The sequence below is a fragment of the Pongo abelii genome, chromosome 8, assembly GCF_028885655.2.
Source record: "Pongo abelii isolate AG06213 chromosome 8, NHGRI_mPonAbe1-v2.0_pri, whole genome shotgun sequence".
Lineage (NCBI taxonomy): Eukaryota > Metazoa > Chordata > Mammalia > Primates > Hominidae > Pongo > Pongo abelii.
This window is the reverse complement of record NC_071993.2, coordinates 101,001,536-101,020,689: the sequence shown is the minus strand read 5'-3', so window position 1 is coordinate 101,020,689 and position 19,154 is coordinate 101,001,536. Positions and strand designations below refer to the sequence as shown.

At 42.4% G+C, this 19,154-nt stretch overlaps 1 protein-coding gene across 17 annotated transcripts in view; it reads right to left on the bottom strand.

Annotated features, from left to right (window-relative positions):
- PLCE1 (phospholipase C epsilon 1) overlaps positions 1-19,154 on the bottom strand; it is a 444,022-nt gene that overhangs the window by 99,313 nt on the left and 325,555 nt on the right. For all 17 annotated transcript variants that reach the window (XM_063727669.1, XM_054522660.2, XM_054522668.2 and 14 more), the window contains one exon: positions 4,280-4,425. In XM_063727669.1, coding sequence (XP_063583739.1) covers positions 4,280-4,425 — 146 coding nt within the window. The remainder of the gene's footprint in view (positions 1-4,279; positions 4,426-19,154) is intronic.

The following is a 19,154-nucleotide window of genomic DNA, read 5'->3' as shown; positions in this document are numbered from 1 at the left end:
GATTTGCATTTCTCTGATGGCCAGTGATGGTGAGCATTTTTTCATGTGTTTTTTGGCTGCATAAATGTCTTCTTTTGAGAAGTGTCTGTTCATGTCCTTCACCCACTTTTTGATGGGGTTGTTTCTTTTTTTCTTGTAAATTTGTTTGAGTTCATTGTAGATTCTGGATATTAGCCCTTTGTCAGATGAGTAGGTTGTGAAAATTTTCTCCCATTTTGTAGGTTGCCTGTTCACTCTGAAGGTAGTTTCTTTTGCTGTGCAGAAGCTCTTTAGTTTAATTAGATCTCATTTGTCAATTTTGGCTTTTGTTGCCATTGCTTTTGGTGTTTTAGACATGAAGTCCTTGCCCATGCCTATGTCCTGAATGGTAATGTCTAGGTTTTCTTCTAGGGTTTTTATGGTTTTAGGTCTAACGTTTAAGTCTTTAATACATCTTGAATTAATTTTTGTATAAGGTGTAAGGAAGGGATCCAGTTTCAGCTTTCTACATATGGCTAGCCAGTTTTCCCAGCACCATTTATTAAATAGGGAATCCTTTCCCCATTGCTTGTTTTTCTCAGGTTTGTCAAAGATCAGATAGTTGTAGATATGCGGTTATTTACATATGTAGTTATTTCTGAGGGCTCTTTTCTGTTCCATTGATCTATATCTCTGTTTTGGTAGCAGTACCATGCTGTTTTGGTTACTGTAGCCTTGTAGTATAGTTTGAAGTCAGGTAGCGTGATGCCTCTAGCTTTCTTCTTTTGGCTTAGGATTGACTTGGTGATGCAGGCTCTTTTTTGGTTCCATATGAACTTTAAAGTAGTTTTTTCCAATTCTGTGAAGAAAGTCATTGGTAGCTTGATGCGGATGGCATTGAATCTATAAATTACCTTGGGCAGTATGGCCATTTTCATGATATTGATTCTTCCTACCCATGAGCATGGAATGTTCTTCCATTTGTTTGTATCCTCTTTTATTTCATTGAGCAGTGGTTTGTAGTTCTCCTTGAAGAGGTCCTTCACATCCCTTGTAAGTTAGATTCCTAGGTATTTTATTCTCTTTGAAGCAATTGTGAATGGGAGTTCACTCATGATTTGGCTCTCTGTTTGTCTATTATTGTGATTTTTGTACATTGATTTTGTATCCTAAGACTTCGCTGAAGTTGCTTATTAGTTTAAGGAGATTTTGGGCTGAGACAATGGGGTTTTCTAGATATACAATCATGTCATCTGCAAACACGGACAATTTGACTTCCTCTTTTCCTAATTGAATACCCTTTATTTCCTTCTCCTGCCTAATTGCCCTGGCCAGAACTTCCAACCCTATGTTGAATAGGAGTGGTGAGAGAGGGCACCCCTGTCTTGTGCCAGTTTTCACAGGGAATGCTTCCAGTTTTTGCCCATTCAGTATGATATTGGCTGTGGGTCAAACATCATTTTTGATGGCTATATAACATTCCATTATCTGGATGCAGCATATTATTTCCTTTAACTATTTTCCTATTGTTGTTCACTTGGATTATTTTAAACTGACACCATGACTGAGTAAATATTCTTGATTGTAAATCTTTGTACTTCTTACTAGTGGCTTAAAAGAGCTAAGAATTTAGTTAGAGGAAGCAAAATGTACAATGTCTATAAAAAAACCAAAGTCACTTAACAAGAAGTATGCTTTCTCTTCCTATTTAATTGCTTAAAAAATAAAAAAAAAATCTCGATTATGTTGGTAACAGTTAATTGCTTGGAACCTAAACACTTTCAAGCCTAGAAGTGCAGATATAAGCTCTGCCTCCACAATCATTGCATCAGAAGAGTATCTGGCCACTTATCTCCAGTGTACAGAACAGCTGTCAACAAAAGACCTATTATACCTCGTACTTTCACCTATCTGTAAAGATCAGTTTAGTTTTAAGCCAAATATAGGAGCATGAAACTAGGTGGCAGTGGTTCTGGGGTGTGAGACAAAATGCATTGGGATCAGTGTTGAGGTCGGTTGTGGTTTGAGATTATTCCTCATTTAGGGAAATCACCAGGCTCTACGGTCTTCTTGGATTTTGTATTTAAACTCAGTTGAATCTTAAAGTCCCATTCACTCTAGGCCTCCATAGGTCATTCTGAGGCCATTCTTGTAATAAGAGAATCTAGAACGTGGTATGTGGCAGCCGGCCTCCAAGACAACTTCCCATGGTCCACACCTCCTGACTGTGTGGCTTCGTGCAGTCCCCACCCACAAGGAATCCATGCTGGTCCTATGTGATCAGTACAATATGGCAGGAGTGACTGTGTGTGATTCCCGAGGCTAGCATATAAAAGGCATTGCAGCCTCTGCCTCCCTCTCTTGGATCATTCACTTCGGAAGGAGCCAGTCACCATGCTATGATGACAGTCATGTTGTGGGGTCAGGAAGCGAGGTCCCTGGCCAAGAGCCAGCACCAACTTGCCAGACGCAGAATGATAAGCATCATTAAAATAAAATGACTTTATCAAAATATCATAATTCTTTCCTTAAAAGAAATGTAATACAGATTTCCTTTTTTCCTTTTTTCTTTTTTTTTTTTTTTTTTTTTTTTGAGATGGAGTTTCCCTCTTATTACCCAGGCTGGAGTGCAATGGCGCAATCTTGGCTCACTGCAACCTCTGCCTCCTGGGTTCAAGCAATTCTCCTGCCTCAGCCTCCTGAGTAGCTGGGATTACAGGCACCCGCCACCATGCCCAGCTAATTTTTGTATTTTTAGTAGAGATGGGGTTTTACCATGTTGGCCAGGCTGGTCTCAAACTCCTGATCTCAGGTGATCTACCCACCTTGGCCTCCCAAAGTGCTGGGATTACAGGCATGAGCCACTGCGCCCGGCCTACATGTTATTTTTTATAGAAAATTGATCACAAAGAGAATCAAAATCATCTGGATATAACCTCCTGTTCTCCAAGGCTTTGTTTTTTTTTTCCCCCACTTTTTCCTTCTTTTGAGCCATGCCTGATGCATTTGTATGACTATTTTAAATGTCAAGGACATGATCATTTGGGTTTATTCTTAGTTAAGAAAGTTGAAAAGGACAAAAAAAAAATTAGAACTCTGAGAGTTTTCATGTCCTCCCCTAACCCAGAATCCCCACATAGGAACCTGGAGAATCAAAGAAAAATCTCAGTAATGTTATGAAGTAAAATTCATTTGTAGTGAGAACCCTCATGAGGATGGTGAATCTCAGGAAGCAGTATCAATAACAACAGCTTCTCTTTATGAGGACTTACTATACACCAGGCACATGTGTCAAATATATTATTTCACTGAATTCTACCTAAAGATGTAGGTGCTTTTTAGTATTATCCCCATTTTGCAGACAAAGTAACTGAGGCTCAATGAAGTCAAGTAGCTTGCCTGGATCACACAGGTATTCCTTGGGGGAATCAGGATTTGATTCCTGGTTAAGGATTTGATTCCTAATTTGATTCTGACTTAAGAACTCATGCTCTTCTTCCTCACATACCATGCTGCCTCCCGCAGGAGTAAGAACAGTTACTTTACGCCAGGTAACTGAGGCTAAAAGGGGATAAAGCAGGCAACTTGATGAACAGAATGGTGATTTTGTTATTAGCTTGATGGAAAAGGCTAAGAACAGGATATCACAGTGGTCAAGATCATGGGCTCCGAAATCAAGGTTGCCTGCATTCCCAGCAGTGCCAGGTGACCTTGGGTGAATGACTTAATTTCTCTTAGCCTTAGCTTCCTCTTTTGTATAATGTGGGAATAATAATAGTATCTACCTGATAAACCTGTTTTGAGAATTAAAACATACAATATAGGGAATGTGCATAGCCCATACTTGACATATAGTGTTTGATAATAATGAGACCTAACATTATTGGAGGCCTATTGTCAGTGCTAGCCACTGTTATTACTAACGGCAGTTGGTGGTCTATAGCATACAGCCCTGGAACACTACATAAGGCAGGCCTGAAAAGAGACAGATAACAGTGGGGTTTACAGGACAGGAAGGGGAATAGTCAGTGGCGGGGTTGATGGGGTTATACAACCAAGTAATTTCACTTGGCTTGGCAAAGAACACAGGATCACAGCAGACCCAGTGAAGTAGGATTGTGACTGGCCCACAGAGGCTGAATTCTGCATCATCTTTGAGGGACAGGACCTTTGGTGCTGAAAGAAGATAATACATTTCCCAAGATAATCATTTCCAATTACCTGACTTGGGTAAAGGCGACTCCCTGGATAATTAACTCAGTGCCATTCAGGTGATGAGAAGTGACTGTGCCAAGATAACCATATTCCCCACTGACTATACCTGAGGCCAGCCAAGAACTCCATGACAGCGTTGTAGTTGCCCATGTTCCAGCAGCATTTGGCCACATGCACCAAATACGAAAAGACTTCTCTCTTCTCCTCCATGGAGCCTGCCGTGAGGATCAGCCATGTCACCCAGGAGCTCACCTGGAAAACACACAGAGACATTCACAGGAATTATGTCCTAGAAGCTTGGCAATTTTTTTTCCAAAAGCATTCTTTGTTTTTGTAAAAATATCAATTTGGTATTAGGAAATGAAAGACCTATAGGTCCTTAATCTCTTATAACTCTCTTTATTTTCTTTAAAACAAGAAGGCTGAAAAAGGCAATTGATAAAATCCTTTGATTGAAAAAATTTCTTTTGACTATAAGAAAATAAGGCCTAAGGATAATTTTGATTGAAAGATATTTGACTGATGGACATTAAAATGAAATGTACTTAACCCATCAGTTAAAGACATTTACTAAGTATTAAAATACATAATATCAAATGAAAAATAAAAACATTTTTAAATAATCTTTTACAGATGCTTTATCTATTATGCCCCTCAAATGACAAAATATTATGAACAAATATTTATAGAGCACTTATTATGTGCCAGGAACCATTCTAAGCACTTTACCTATATTACATCATTTATCTCTCACAACAATTCTGAGAGTCAGGGACTGTCATTGTCCTCAGGGATGTGTGTAAGGTCTTCAACCACACTGAAGGTAGCAAAGCCTAGGTTTGAACTTAGGGTGTCTGCTCCAGAGGTTGTATTATCAACCACTCACAAAATGCCTGATGTGTTTACACAAACTCTAATGTTCTCCAGTTCTGGGCTTAAAGTTATTCTAATGTGATTTGTTTTTCCTGCTACACAGACTGGAGGACAATATTTAAAAATAATCCATGTCTACACCCTCCCCTTATGATATGCAGCCTCTAAATCATCTGCTTCTGCTCTACGATTATTTTGCTGCCACCATTACTTTGGTGCTTAGATGCTGGTGTCCACCTAAGTTACCTTCTCTATGCTGACTAGCATCTGGGTTGATAAGCTTGGTTGTCAACAGACCAAAGTCTTGGTCTTGACCTCACATGGCCCTACTAGCTCCGCTTGGTTCAGCATCAGTGCTGAAGTCTGGACAGCAACACTTTTCTCTGGCCTAAGTGAGAGAGGCCGGAACACAGAGTTTATGGTGACCCATGACAACTGCAGAAAATAAGAGCTCAAGGTCAATGGCATACTGCCTATAAGTGGATAAAATGATAAGAATTAATGGCACTGAGTGCTGGCAGCAACCACAGAGGGCAGTGCAACCCCATTTTTCCAGATCGAGAATCTACGACTCATGGGAGAAGTGACTTTTCAAGGTCACAATTCTTGTTGATTTCAAAAGTAGGACTCCCAGCCCAGTGCTCTTTCATTTGATGAAAGTTGACAGTTTCTTTCTTTCCTTTTTTTTTTTTAAGACAGAATCTTGCTCTGTCGCCCAGGCTGGAGTGCAATGGTGTGATCTCGGCTCACTGCAACCTTGAGTAACTGGGATTACAGGGCCTGCCACCTCACCCGGCTAATTTTTGTATTTTTAGTAGAGATGGGTTTCACCATGTTGGCCAGGCTGGTCTCGAACTCCTGACCTCAAGTGATCCACCCACCTCAGCCACCGCACCTGGCCGAAAGGTGAGTTTTTTCAGACTTGGCTCTGGGTAGGTCCTCCTAAGCACTCAGTTTGGAGCTGCATATGTGAAGGCAGAGCAGGAATAAAAGGAGAAAATACTGAGAAGAGTCCAAAATATGATTAAAGAGATGAAAAAACAAAATGAATGGTTGCTCACACCTCTTTCCTATCCCTACATAGAAACAAATAGGAAAATCAGAGCAACAGAGAGTTTTAGTGATAAAACAGGTCTATTCTCTGGTATGAGCCAGAGGCACTGGAGTAATTAATAATCTTCCTCTTCCCTTCTGAAACAGACTGAAGTAAAACGTGCTGGGCTACCTGCCACCCTCAAGCCCAGTCCCGAGCCTAGTGGGCTCCCAGCATGTGCCTCTGCCCTCCATCTGTTCTGGACTTCACCTGGCCCTTGGGCGGCATCAGGAGAGCAGGTCTGGAATCAGACCCTTGGGACAAACCCTGGTCCACATCATCCCAGGAAGTGTCTGGGATTCCTAGGGCTGACCCGTCTCCTGCAGCTATGAGTAAACCCTTGCTCACAGTCTCCATGCCTGTCCTCTCACTTGATTCCTTGGTTAAAAGTCACCTTTGTGAAACCCTGGCTCACTAGAGCAAGAAATTATTTTGCTAACAGAGACTGAGTCATTGGTGCATCCATCTAATTCTTCCTTTAGTCTGACTGGCTTTTGATGAGCCCTATCCTAAAATGGGAAACCACCAGCAAACACTTAGCATCATAACCCTACTGACTCTTTGAGTTGGAAATTCAAACACTTCTCACAAATAAAAATGAGATCCTGAAAAGTTAAAAAACAGTTTCTCAAAGTCACCCAACTCATTAGTTGTTGAGGCCTCTGGCTATATTGTCTCCATGGCTTTAGCTCCTTTCTGGTTGAAATTGATGGCAAATCAGGGTCTCTGGAAAGTTGTCATTCTTTCAAGCTGTTCTGATACCATGCATTGACTTACTAGTCCAGTGGCTGGAAAGGGTTAACTCACCTCCCCCTGGAGAGGTCTGCTTCACAGGGCAGGTGGAGACCACCACTTGGTTTGTGTCACAATCCTGATCACTCATCCAGATTTATTTCTTATCAGTCAAATCACTTTCCATATACTTTCCCACAATGCTAGGAAAAAATAGCGATACCATATTTCACATGGAAACCTAATTTAAACCAACTGTTCCATTGCTGAGTGTGAGTCCCCAGGGCCCTGGCTGTTGAGATTATGTAAGCACTGTTATCATAAACACACACACAGACACACCACACACATACACACACATGCACACACACCCCAACGATCTGCTTACAAGCCTCACAGACAATTCTTATTATGGTCTGATGTATTCATAATTTTATAAGCATTAAATGGTGAGAGGGTCACTGCTAATTATAAAATAATAAATGACACAGAAAGGAAATGAAGATTCAGTGACAAATGTCAAAATGTTGACCAAAGCATAAAAGGTGGTCACATTTACTAAGTGGAAAATGGGATGTGTTGCCAATCCAGAAAGAATTTCTGTGCAATCACACAGAAAAACAAAAAAATCATATAAATATAAAGTACTACGGTTTAGGCATAGGGAGTGCTATTAGAGCAGAAACGTGTTAACGGTAGCAGATTATTTTGCTTATTTCAATAGTAAGCACAGAATGAGGAGAGAATCTGGCCCCCAGCCCAATTCTTTAAGCACCTCTCCCAGAAGGTGCTGGGCTTACCCTGACATCATAAACCCCTGGACCATGCCCACAACTCCTCCACAACTGCCCCTCCCAAAATATCTTTTTTTCCTTCCTTTTGCTTTTCTCAGTACTCTTAGGCTTAGCCAAACAGAACAGTTTACTCCCTCTCCTCACATCAAATACCTTATTGGTGTCACACAGGCTCATTTTGGAAGGAATGTTCTTGCATCATTCAAAATGACCTTTCCCTGGTCCACCATGTCTTGCTTGTGTCCTCTGCAAAGCCAACTCTTTACTTTGGCCCACCAGGCCCCTGTCCATTCTCCAATCACCTCACCTCTCCCCTACATCCCTCCTTTTAGGGAGGTAAACTAGGCTTTTTAACATCTCAGGAATCTTGAACTGGTTGTTCCTTCTGCAGGAAGGCTTCCCCATCACCCCAGATCCAATTTTTTTTTTTTTTTTGTAGAGATGGAGTATCACTATGTTGCCCAGGCTGATCTTGAACTCCTGGCCTCAAGTGATCCTCCCGCTTCTGCTTCCATAGCATTGGGATTACAGGTGAGCCACCACACATGGCCTGGCATTTTATTCATCGAACCCTACTCATCCTTTAGGCAGCACTGCCCTGAGACCATGCCGTCAGGATCCTGCCCTGGACCCCAGGCTTCAGAAGGCTCCACACTGGCTGTCGTCCAGCTGTGCCCTCTCTATAGAGTAAGAAGTCTATGGGGTGGAGGGGACGCGCCTGTTGCCTGTCCACAGGCTGCGCACTCACTTCTAGATAATTTATCCCTTGTAAACCCATGCCTCCCAAATTCCCTGTCCAAACAGCACCAAGCCCACTGCTGGTCTGCAAGGGCTGTTTATCTGGATCAGTCCTTCAGAGGGTAGATTGTAACCCCTAGGCCTAAAGCCAGGCCAGAGGGCAGTGGGGGTGGGGGTGATGTATGGACAGGGTTTGAACTTGAGGCCTGAGGTATCCACACTCTGGCACAAAAGCCAGGATGGGAAGAGAAGGTGGGAAGGCCAACATGCTGGGGCCTCCCTTGTACTCGCACCCTGGCCCCCTAAAGGAAAGGGTGAGGCTGCCTTCAGGAGTCTGATAAAAACATCATTTTCTTGAGCAGAACTTCCTTGACTTCCCACCTGGAGTGTGTCCACATACTGCATGCTCTGTGGTGACCCCACATCACCCTGACCCTAGCGCACATTTAGTGCTGTGATCCTCATTAAGACAGATGCTGGATCTGCTATGCTCACGGGTAAGCAGCAGTGCCCGTGACCTGTCAGGATCTGCCCTCGGTAAGTTTAAACAAGAGTCGGTGAAGGAGTGAACATATGAATGAATGAATGAATGAATGAAGCTTACCTCCTCTAGGGAGGCTTTTCTCATGGTTCACCTAGCACCTTCCATTGCATTTCTTCCTATTTCTCTTCGACTTAATGTTGGACCTTGAGTTCAAAGTTTCACTTGGATTCTCACCACTGCATGGATCTGCCTCTGGTTTATTTTTGTTATATTTGTGTGCCTGACTCTTTCACATGGGTCTGTTCTGTCTCCCCCAGCAGACCCTTAGACCTCCAGGACAGAGACCATCTTTCCCACATTTCCAGCATGGAGTTGCTCAGTGTCTCTGGCAGACAGGCAGGCCATCCAGAGTCCCAGGAGGCCGTGGGCAGGGAGGATTCTCAGCTTCCAAACGCTCAGGGATTATATTTGGGAAAAGGCCTGAACACTTCCCAGTGCCGTTCCCAGGTCCAGAAAAAGGAGACAAATGACTTTCTGCCAAAAAGTTTCTTGAAAATGCCAAGCAGAAGTTTTCATAGAGATGATCATTTGTAATGGGTATCTGGTCACTCTAACTGCAAAGGTTGAACTCAAATGGTAAAGTCTACAAAATATAATGAGAGTCTAGACAGAGCTACTGTCTTTCTTTTTCTTCTTTTTTTTTTTAGACAGAACTTCCCTATTGTTGCCCAGCTGGAGTGCAATGGTGCGATCTTGGCTCACTGCAATCTCCGCCTCCTGGGTTCAAGTGATTCTCCTGCCTCAGCCTCCCGAGTAGCTGGAATTACAGGCATGCGCCACCACACCTGGCTAATTTTGTATTTTTAGTAAAGACGGGGTTTCTCCATGTTGGTCAGGCTGGTCTCGAACTCCTGACCTCAGGTGATCCACCCACCTCGGCCTCCCAAAGTGCTGGGATTACAGGCGTGAGCCACTGCACCTGGCTATGACAAAGCTACTTTCAAGTAGTTTATGTGTAGTGCACATCCATACCTATCCTCCATGGAGCTTTACTAAAACATCTTGACTAGCACATGTGGGCATGTACACACACACAACATGCACATGTGTGCATGCACAGGCACACACACACACACACACACACCCCTGTAGAGGCAGTGCTTCTCAAACGTGGAGCACTGACATCAGAAGCACTGGGGGTGGTGTTTGGGTGTTTGTTCAAATGTAGATTCCAAGGCCTCAGACTGAGAAATCAGGCTCTCTTAAGGCCAGAGATCAATAATTTGCATTTTTAGATAAACTTCCTGGTGATGCTTCTATGCGCTGGAGTTTGAGAACTCACCCAGGGGCTCAGTGACCTTTTTCTGCACCCCACGGCCTTGAGTCAGATCAGGCATCATTTCTACAGTACCAGTGCGAAATTGTAAATCACCTCTCTGGCCTCACCAGTTAACTGTACCTGAGATTCAGACTGTAACCCATTTGGAACAAAGGGAAGCTGGAGGGAGGCAGCACAGCATAGTGGCGGAGCCCGGCGCTGGAGGTGAGTGGACCTGTGTGCACTCCCAGCCCCACCGTTTCCTGTGTGTGCCCTTGAGGCAAGCTGTCCAACTGCTCTGAGCCCTGATTCCCTTTTCAGTAAAATGGGCATACTGTTTACCTCCTAAAATTGTTGTGAGGGTGAAGTTGGAGAGTATATCTAAATATCTCAGCATGATGCTTAGTGTGCAGTTAAGGGCTTGATAGATGTTCACTACCGTGACTGCTCTGTTGCCGCAAGTACTGTTGCAGAGATGCTGAATTCCAGGTGACAGAACACAGAAATCCTGAAGACTGGAATCTCTAAATCCCACTTCCTAACTAACAGGCTGGACCAGGAAGAATCTGTGACTGCCCTGAGAAGGGTTTGTGCTCCGAGTACAGTCTTCTCCTAACAGAAGGATAACTCAAATGTTACCTCTTCTCTCAAGGCTTCCCTGGCTCATTGCTAGGAATAAAAGAGCATGTTTCTATTATAATAGCCCAATCATATATATATATATGTTTAGTTTTTAAGCTTTTATTTCTTTTTAGAAACAGAGTCTCTATGTTGCCCAGGATGGCCTCAAACTCCTGCCTCAGCCTCCCAAGTAGCTGGTACTACAGGTGCATGCCACTGTGCTTGGCTACATATATGTATGTGTGTGTGTGTGTGTGTGTGTGTGTGTGTGTGTGTGTGTGTGTGTACGTATGTATGTATAAAATGTTGTCCTAGACCAAGTTCTTCCAATCATAAGCTCCTTAAAGGCACAGGCCATGGTTCATTCATGCCAGGATCTCAGTCCTGAGGATACAGCAGCCAGCATGTTTCCCACACCCAGGCATCCTCCTTGACATGAAGTGGGTGCAGAAGAGTCTCTTGAACTCCTTGCTCTGCTTGGCATGGTTCCACTGATGACTCTTTGCTTAGGAGAGACACAGAGGGGAAAAGGCAAGTACCCAAAGGTAGCTTTTTCAGAGCCTCAAACACAGCTCAGATTATACTCTCCCCTTACCCCCAAACTACATCACAATTGTCTTCAGAACAAACTCTAAATCTCTTTTTGGCTTTCAAGGATGGCACTATTTGCTCTAAATTTACATCTCCAGTATTATTTTTTTACTGTTACCTGCCACTTATCCAGATAACAATCCAATTGTACTATGTGTGTCATTTTCTATTCTTTGTCTATTCCTAGGCTCATTTCAATCTGATGCCTTGTGTAGGGGGTTTTGTTTTGGCTGTCTAACATCTTAATCTATACAGACTACATAAGGCTGACCATACTCCTTCCTGCAAGCCTGACCTCAGTGATTTGTTCAAAGATTGTCATATGACCTACACCAGCCAACTAAAGCCCTTCTTGAGTCTTTTACTGAAGCTATCAGGAAAACAGACAACCTTTTTGTTGGACTCATAAACCGTAAAGATACGAGCCTGGAGCTGTTGAGAGCCGTCTTTGCTATAATATAAGGAAAGCCTGCATGAGAAGGAAGCCAACACCAAGAAAAGATGAAGATAGATTTTAAAAACGTTGGTTGGGTTCCTAAATCCAGCCATCCCTGAAGCCCTCTGATGACTCCATATACATACACCAACTTCCTGTTTTGTTTGAACAGATTTGAGTTGAGTTGCTGTTAACTCATAACTGAAAAAAGAAGCTTGACAAATATATCTTGACTTGAGGTGATCCTCCCTCTTCTAATAAATACTTAGTGAGTATCCACTATATAGTATGCACTGTGCTGGGCGCTAGTAAACAAGACAGACATAGTATCTGCCCATTGATAGCTTGGCATCTCATGGGGGAAAATAACATAAGCAAGTAATTAAATAGTGGTATTATTGATACAATAATTGGATAATTATTTTTATAATTATACATAAAATTAACAATTAATAATTATTTATATATAATTATAATTAATTATATTTTAATTATATTTAATTAATATATAATAATATAATTATAATTATAATTTTTATAATCAGATAATTACTTTTATAATTATATATAAAATTATTATTTTATAATTATATATAAACGTATTATTGATATAATAATCGGATAATTACTTTACCATTTATATATGCTGTCATCTTTAGAAGTCTGGTTCTTCTACCACTTCTTGGTCCCAGTTGCCCTCCCAAAGCACTTTATTTATATCTCTGTAGTAATGCCTATTTTTTCCACAAACAGTTACTGCATGCCTGTGAATTTGCCTGGAACTATGCTAGGCATGAGGGTGGGAGCAGTTAAAGCAAGTATAAGAAAAGTAAGAAGGTACAAATCCATATCCATTTTCTGTTCACTAGAACAGAATTGTAGACAAGTCCCAATTCTGAGCTGACAGAAGTACTGTTTTATGTCATTATAATACTATTTATGATCTTCATTTTATTTTATCTACACATGAAATTGTGGGTAAGGAGATAACAGAGTTTCCTAAGGATGGTATAGCAGAAAGCATGCAGACCTAAGAGAAAGAATCCAAGATTCTTGAGTTCCAAGCCTAACTCTAGCTGGAAATCATAGGGAATTCACTTAACCTATCTGGGCTTTACCTAACCTTACCTGTAACATAAATTGAATAATCACTAAGATCTCATCTGGTTATAATATTTTTAAAACTAACAATGTAATATACATACTATAAAAAACCTAGTGTTCTTATTCTAGAACTCCATGAATTATTTTAGAATGCGTTAAGTATAACTGTATCACACAGAAAGTGTAATAATTCATGTTATCCCAAAACATTAAAAGAAAAGTGTGTTAAAGCCAGCAACACCAATGGATATGGATTTGTAGACATCACTTGCTTCATTTGTGCTAAGATGCATCATTATGAAATTTTATTTTATATTTACTGAAAGTGCTCTTTTAGACTTATAGTGATACCAATTTCTATAATATCTTACTCTTGTGTATAAGTAAAAATAAAATGTAAGCAAAACTAAAAAAAAAAAAAAGAAAAGTAAGAAGCATACTCCGTCTTGCAATTAAACCAGTTGTGTATATGTCCATTTTCTCTAAATTGTCACCTCCTTGAGGGTAGAGAACATGTTATTCTGGGTATCTTTCTATTGTTTGCAGAATGGCTTGCCCACAGTTTGCAAGAGATAGTTGATTATTCTCAAATTCTTCAACTATAAATCCCTAAATACTGTACTCAGAAATTGGGTTCTAAGTTCACTAGAGTTATTTACTGTTTTAAAATCAACTAGGGAAAATATTTTCACTGAGATTCGCAAATACCATGTCTAGTTAAATGGAATTTGGAGAATTACCAACAGCTATGCAGAATGTGTTATCCTCTTCTCTCTCACCATACTTATTCAATTGAATGGATCATTCCTTGTGAAGCCAATTATTAAATGCTGTTCAGAAGTAAGCCTCATATCATGCAGAGTCTCCCCTTTTGTAATTGTATTAATTGATGGCCCTAGAATATGGTTCTAGTTATTTCATCCCATTTTAATATGATGAGATTAAAATCCATCACTAACGGTTTATATAAAATGTCTTGATATAACTGAGCTGTTAGCTCCGAACTATCCTGATCCTATTGTAGGACCATTTATAAATCAATTTCTTTTCCTCTTTGCATAATTTTAATAATCATAATTACAATAACAACACTCTCCATGTAAATGGTATGCTTGTGAGAGGGACGCTGCTTATCCTATCCTTTCAGCTCTACAAGGCTGGTACTAATACTGCTGCCATTTTACAAATGAGGAAGGTGAGATTCAGAGTGAGTAAACTAGCTTGCCCAAGGTTACACACCTGGAAAGTAGGAATGAGCCAAATCAAAAGCCTGTGCTTTTAAATTACCATGCTACTTTCTTCTATTTTCTCTTTTGTGAAGATTAGACTCAACAGTAAATTAGACTGTTTGCTAATTTACTGTTGAGTCTAATCTTCACAAAAGAGAAAATGGAAGATAGTAGAGCATGGTAATGTAAAAGCACAGGCCTTTAAATTTTTAAAGCTTTGCTCCCCAGACAGCCACCCTGATCTACTGGGCAAAGAAATGCCTCAGCAAACACTGTGCGGAGCTTAGCTCCAGAATCAGAATGATGCAGCTGAGTCTCATTCCTTTTAGAAACAGAATTTTAGCATTCTGAGAAGTCCCAGAGAATGTGGCATTGGTGCTTGCCAGTTGCTTACAAATGTTCCTATTCTGTCATGTATCTAAAATTTTAATTTTTCTATGACATGCAGAATAGGACAGGGTCCTTCTGAATTAGAGAAGAATGTGTGGGAGAAGGCCTGTGAGAGATTCCATCCCTGCAGCTCACTCACCCAGACAGCTAGGTATCCCAGGCAGAGGCCAGAAAGTCAGGGTATATCCCCTAGCAAACCTCACCCCAAGCTGCTGCCACATCTGGAGTGCCTGCTCCCTGCAGCCCCTTCACTCCAGCTAAGTCAGGGAACTTCAACAAATATATACTTGTTCAGCAAATCATTCCTGAGTGTCTACCCTCTAGAGCTCGCACTGGGCACTAGAGCACATAATGAGCAAGACAAACACAGTCCCTACCCTCCCAGGAGGTGGTGGCATCTGCACTCCCCAGCCTGACCTGTCCCTCCCCAGCTCTGATCTGCTTCCTATGAGGAGTGCTCCTTTACCTCTCCTCACCGAGGAGACCTCAACTGGGCAGTGCTGACTCTATCATTGGCTGGGTTTGCCCTTTTCTGACATCAGTGAAATAACAGTGACACCAAATGCACCAAATGCTTTTACAGACTCTACTTAACATGTATTAATTCATTTAATCCTACAACAAGCCTATGAGGTATATGTCCTTATCATCTGCATTTTAGAAATGAAATCGAAGCAGTCACTTGCCTAAGATCATAAAGCTAATTAAAGTGGTGAAGATGGGATTCCATCCCAGGCAGCCCAGCCCCAGAGCCCATGTACTCTGCTCTCATGTATTGGTTTTTGAATGCTGTGTTTCTTGTGGCTCTGTCTTGGCCTATTTTATTTTATTTGAGTTAGGGTCTCACTGTCACCCAGGCTGGAGTGTAGTGGCATGATCATAGCTCACTGAAGCCTTGAACTCCTGGGTTCAGCTGATCCTCCCACCACAGCCTCTCCAGTAGTTGGGACTACAGGTGTGTGCTATCATGCCTCGCTCTGTCTTGGTCCTTCTCGAATCTCTTCTTATGCTACATCCTCTCCATACGTGTTTTCCTTCACTAACTTTCCTTTACCCATCCTCTCTCTGCTGCTGGCTCCAAATGTCTAGCTCTTATCTTGTATATCCAAGAATGAACTGGACATTTTTACCTGGAGGACCCAAAGCCCATCCTGTTTCCAGTCCTTAACTCCTTCACTTTCCATTCCCACATCCAATTAGCTTCCAAGTAGCCCAGATGTCATGTCCTCCAGGAGGCCGTCCCTGAACCCTCAGATAATTAATGGGTCCTTTGTGCTAATATAACCTTCCTGCTGCACTTTTTATACTGCACTGTGACCACTATCCCCGTGGACCTTGCCACTGCAGATGGAGCTCCTTGGATGCAGGCATTGTTTTACTCATCTGTTTCCCAGCACAAGTGACATAAGTGAGAGGTGTTTGACAACATCTTGTTTTGAGTTATGCATAATACGTTGCAGCCAACTCCATGCTGGTGCTGCCCTTCCCAGAAGACTGTCCAAGTGCCTTACTTGCCCAGGGTATCTGGGGACTGCAGTACCGGAATTAAGGCAGGATCATTTACCCTAGAGCTCACAGCCCCAGAGCTGCCTGCTTGATCTTCACCCAAGAGGATCAGAAGGCTAGTGTTGCTGGGGAAGGCAACCAGGGGAGCCATGACATAGAAGACCTATGGGCAGTTTGGTCCATGACTGGAAGACTCCATTTTCCCTGAGATGATTGGGCAGCAGAGAGTGAGAGTGTGGTGGGTTTCTCATCTGCACTGGAATGGGCTGGACCCATTCTGAGGTTCTCTGAGTGAAGGACAAGAACATGGCTTACTCAAGTCCCCTGGATGGGGAAGCCACTGGCCACAGGCCACACTACTTGGGAAAAGGGGACAGGTGAAGGTTGTCATCCAGGGCCACTGAGCAGGGCCACGATGTTTGGAGACCATGCTGTGATTCACTCTTGGTCCTCGGGCAGGTGTGCACCTGTCACTGGTAAGCAAAAGTGAGCCCGGCAAGTCACTTTTTCACTTGTGGTGAAATGCAAATTTTCACCAATTAGAATGTGAATGGTGAGCAAGTAGAAGGAGACCGACAACCAGCCAACACTAATGATGGAGCAGGAAGGACAGAGCGGAAGGGAATAAAATGGTGTGCCTGTGTTGGCGTACATTCCGCTGAAAACAAATCTGTGTGAACAAACAAAGGATATTGGCATCCCACCAAGATCAATTCATCCTGGCCCCCCTGGACACTGGTAGATAGAACAGACCATTAAGAAGAAGATAATTAAATCAGCAGTCTGTCCAGTACATATGTGTTGGGTGAGCATCTGTGAATGAAACTCGTAAGGGAATAAATCTGATGAAAACTGGAATTCTAATCTCCTCAGCTTCTCTGTTCCAATGGGGAAGAGAGTGTATGTAATCACTCTCCTCAGGCTGAAGATCAAGTAGGCAGCTCTAGGGCTGTGAGCTCTAGGGTAAATGATCGTGCCTTGCTTCCCGTACTGCAGTCCCCAGATGCCCTGGGCAAGTAAGGCACTTGGACAGTCTTCTGGGAAGGGCAGCACCAACGTGGAGTTGGCTGCAAAGTTTTATGCATAACTCAAAACAAGATGTTGTCAAGCACCTCTCACTCATGTCACTTGTGCTGGGAAACAGAAAAACACAGGATTTGGAGCCAAAGGAATGTAGGTTCATTTCTTGGCTCTGCCTTTCACTATTTCTGTGACCTTGAGCAAGTTTCCTACCTACCCTGAGACTCTTATTTCCTCACTCATAAGATGGGGATAATAAAATGCCCTGTATCATAAGGAGTGTGGTGACTAATGAAAGGGATGATAAATATAAAGTCTCTTTGTATTTATAAACTAATAAAAGGGACGATAAATATGAAGGGCTCCGGTGCTTGGAGAGGAGTAGTATGTGCTCAATAAACGTCAACTAATACTGATAATTAAAAAATAATAAGCAGCTCCTTCTTCAAGATGTAGCACTTGTGGAAACAATGTTGGCCTTTTTATTACAGGGCCAGCTTCCCTTCACTGTTTAGCAGAGAGGGACTTCCCAAGGATTAAATTCTCCAAAAGAATGATCCTTCATTTCTTTCAAAGAAGGCAGAAAGGACAGGCAGAGGAAAAGGGGCAAGAAAAATGTTCAGAAAGAACATATCAATGGAACATCCAAGGAAATTTCGCAGTGAAGGGTGGGAAGCAGAAGAGGAAGGGGTCTGGGTCAGGGCTCTCTGAGGAGGTAGAGACACAGGGACATGGCTTGGTAGGTGGGGAAGTCCTGGAAAAATAGCCGTGAGTCATAGACAGGTTCAAAAAGGGCAGCCACCCTGAGAACCCAGGGCCTTTGTCCAGGAAACATCAGGTACACTGGACTGTGGTTACAATATTTGATGGGCTGGGATTAAACCACATCACATGACATTGGCTGTTTCATCATCTTTCTTGCTTTTTGAAAAGTTCATCATCTTTTCCAGGCAAAGAACAGATCCTAATTCTGAGTAAAAACGAACAGAGCTGTACATGAAAGGCAAAAATTCTAGGGTGTTCAGCCCAGGATAAAAATACTGGATGTGCCCCACCAACTACCTAAGATATAAACAGTGAATGTCCTGCAATGAGATCCTGTAACTGGGGAGTGGTAACTGCCCTGGTGGAGCAAAGCAAAGTAACTTGAGACTGACAGCTGAGAGTATGGAATTCAATTTGGGGAGTCAAACAAGGGCCCAGCAGCCTGGCTGCAGCACTTCCAAGCTGCACTTGGTACTTAATTTGTCTTGCTTGTTGACTGGCCTGCTTATTCGTATGTGGCAACCCTCTGCAGCATTTGATTTTGAAATCTTGATGAGCAGATTGATCTGCTAATTTTGAATTATTCCCACATGTTCTGCACAAAGTAGATGCTCAATAAATATTCTGGAAACTGTTGTTATCCCTTTCTGCTCCAAAGACCCCAGAAAGAAACAGATCAGCAATGTTTTGTGGTAATGTTTCCCAAACTGTGTTTCAGGGCACATGTTCTACCCAGATGTTAAGTATTAAATATTTTGTGAAGAAAGTGTCTGGAGCCATATAACTTCAGGAAATTCTAGGATAAGCATTTTGGGAGGCTGAGGTGGGTGGATCACTTGAGTTCAGGAGTTTGAGACCAGACTGGCCAACAGGGTAAAAACCCCATCTCTATTAAAAATACAAAAATTGGCTGGGCGCGGTGGCTCATGCCTGTAATCCCAGCACTTTGGGAGGCCGAGGAGGGTGGATCACGAGGTCAGGAGATCAAGACCATCCTGGCTAACACAGTGAAACCCCGTCTCTACTAAAAATACAAAAAATTAGTGGGGCGTAGTGGTGGACGCCTGTAGTCCCAGCTACTCTGGAGGCTGAGGCAGGAGAATGACGTGAACCCAGGAGGTGGAGCTTGCAGTGAGCTGAGATTGCACCACTGCACTCCAGCCTGGGCAATAGAGCCAGACTCTGTCTCAAAAAAAAAAAAAAAATACAAAAATTAGCTAGGTGTGGTGGCGTGCACATGTAATTCCAGCTACTTGGGAGGCTGAGGCAGGAGAATCGTTTGAACCT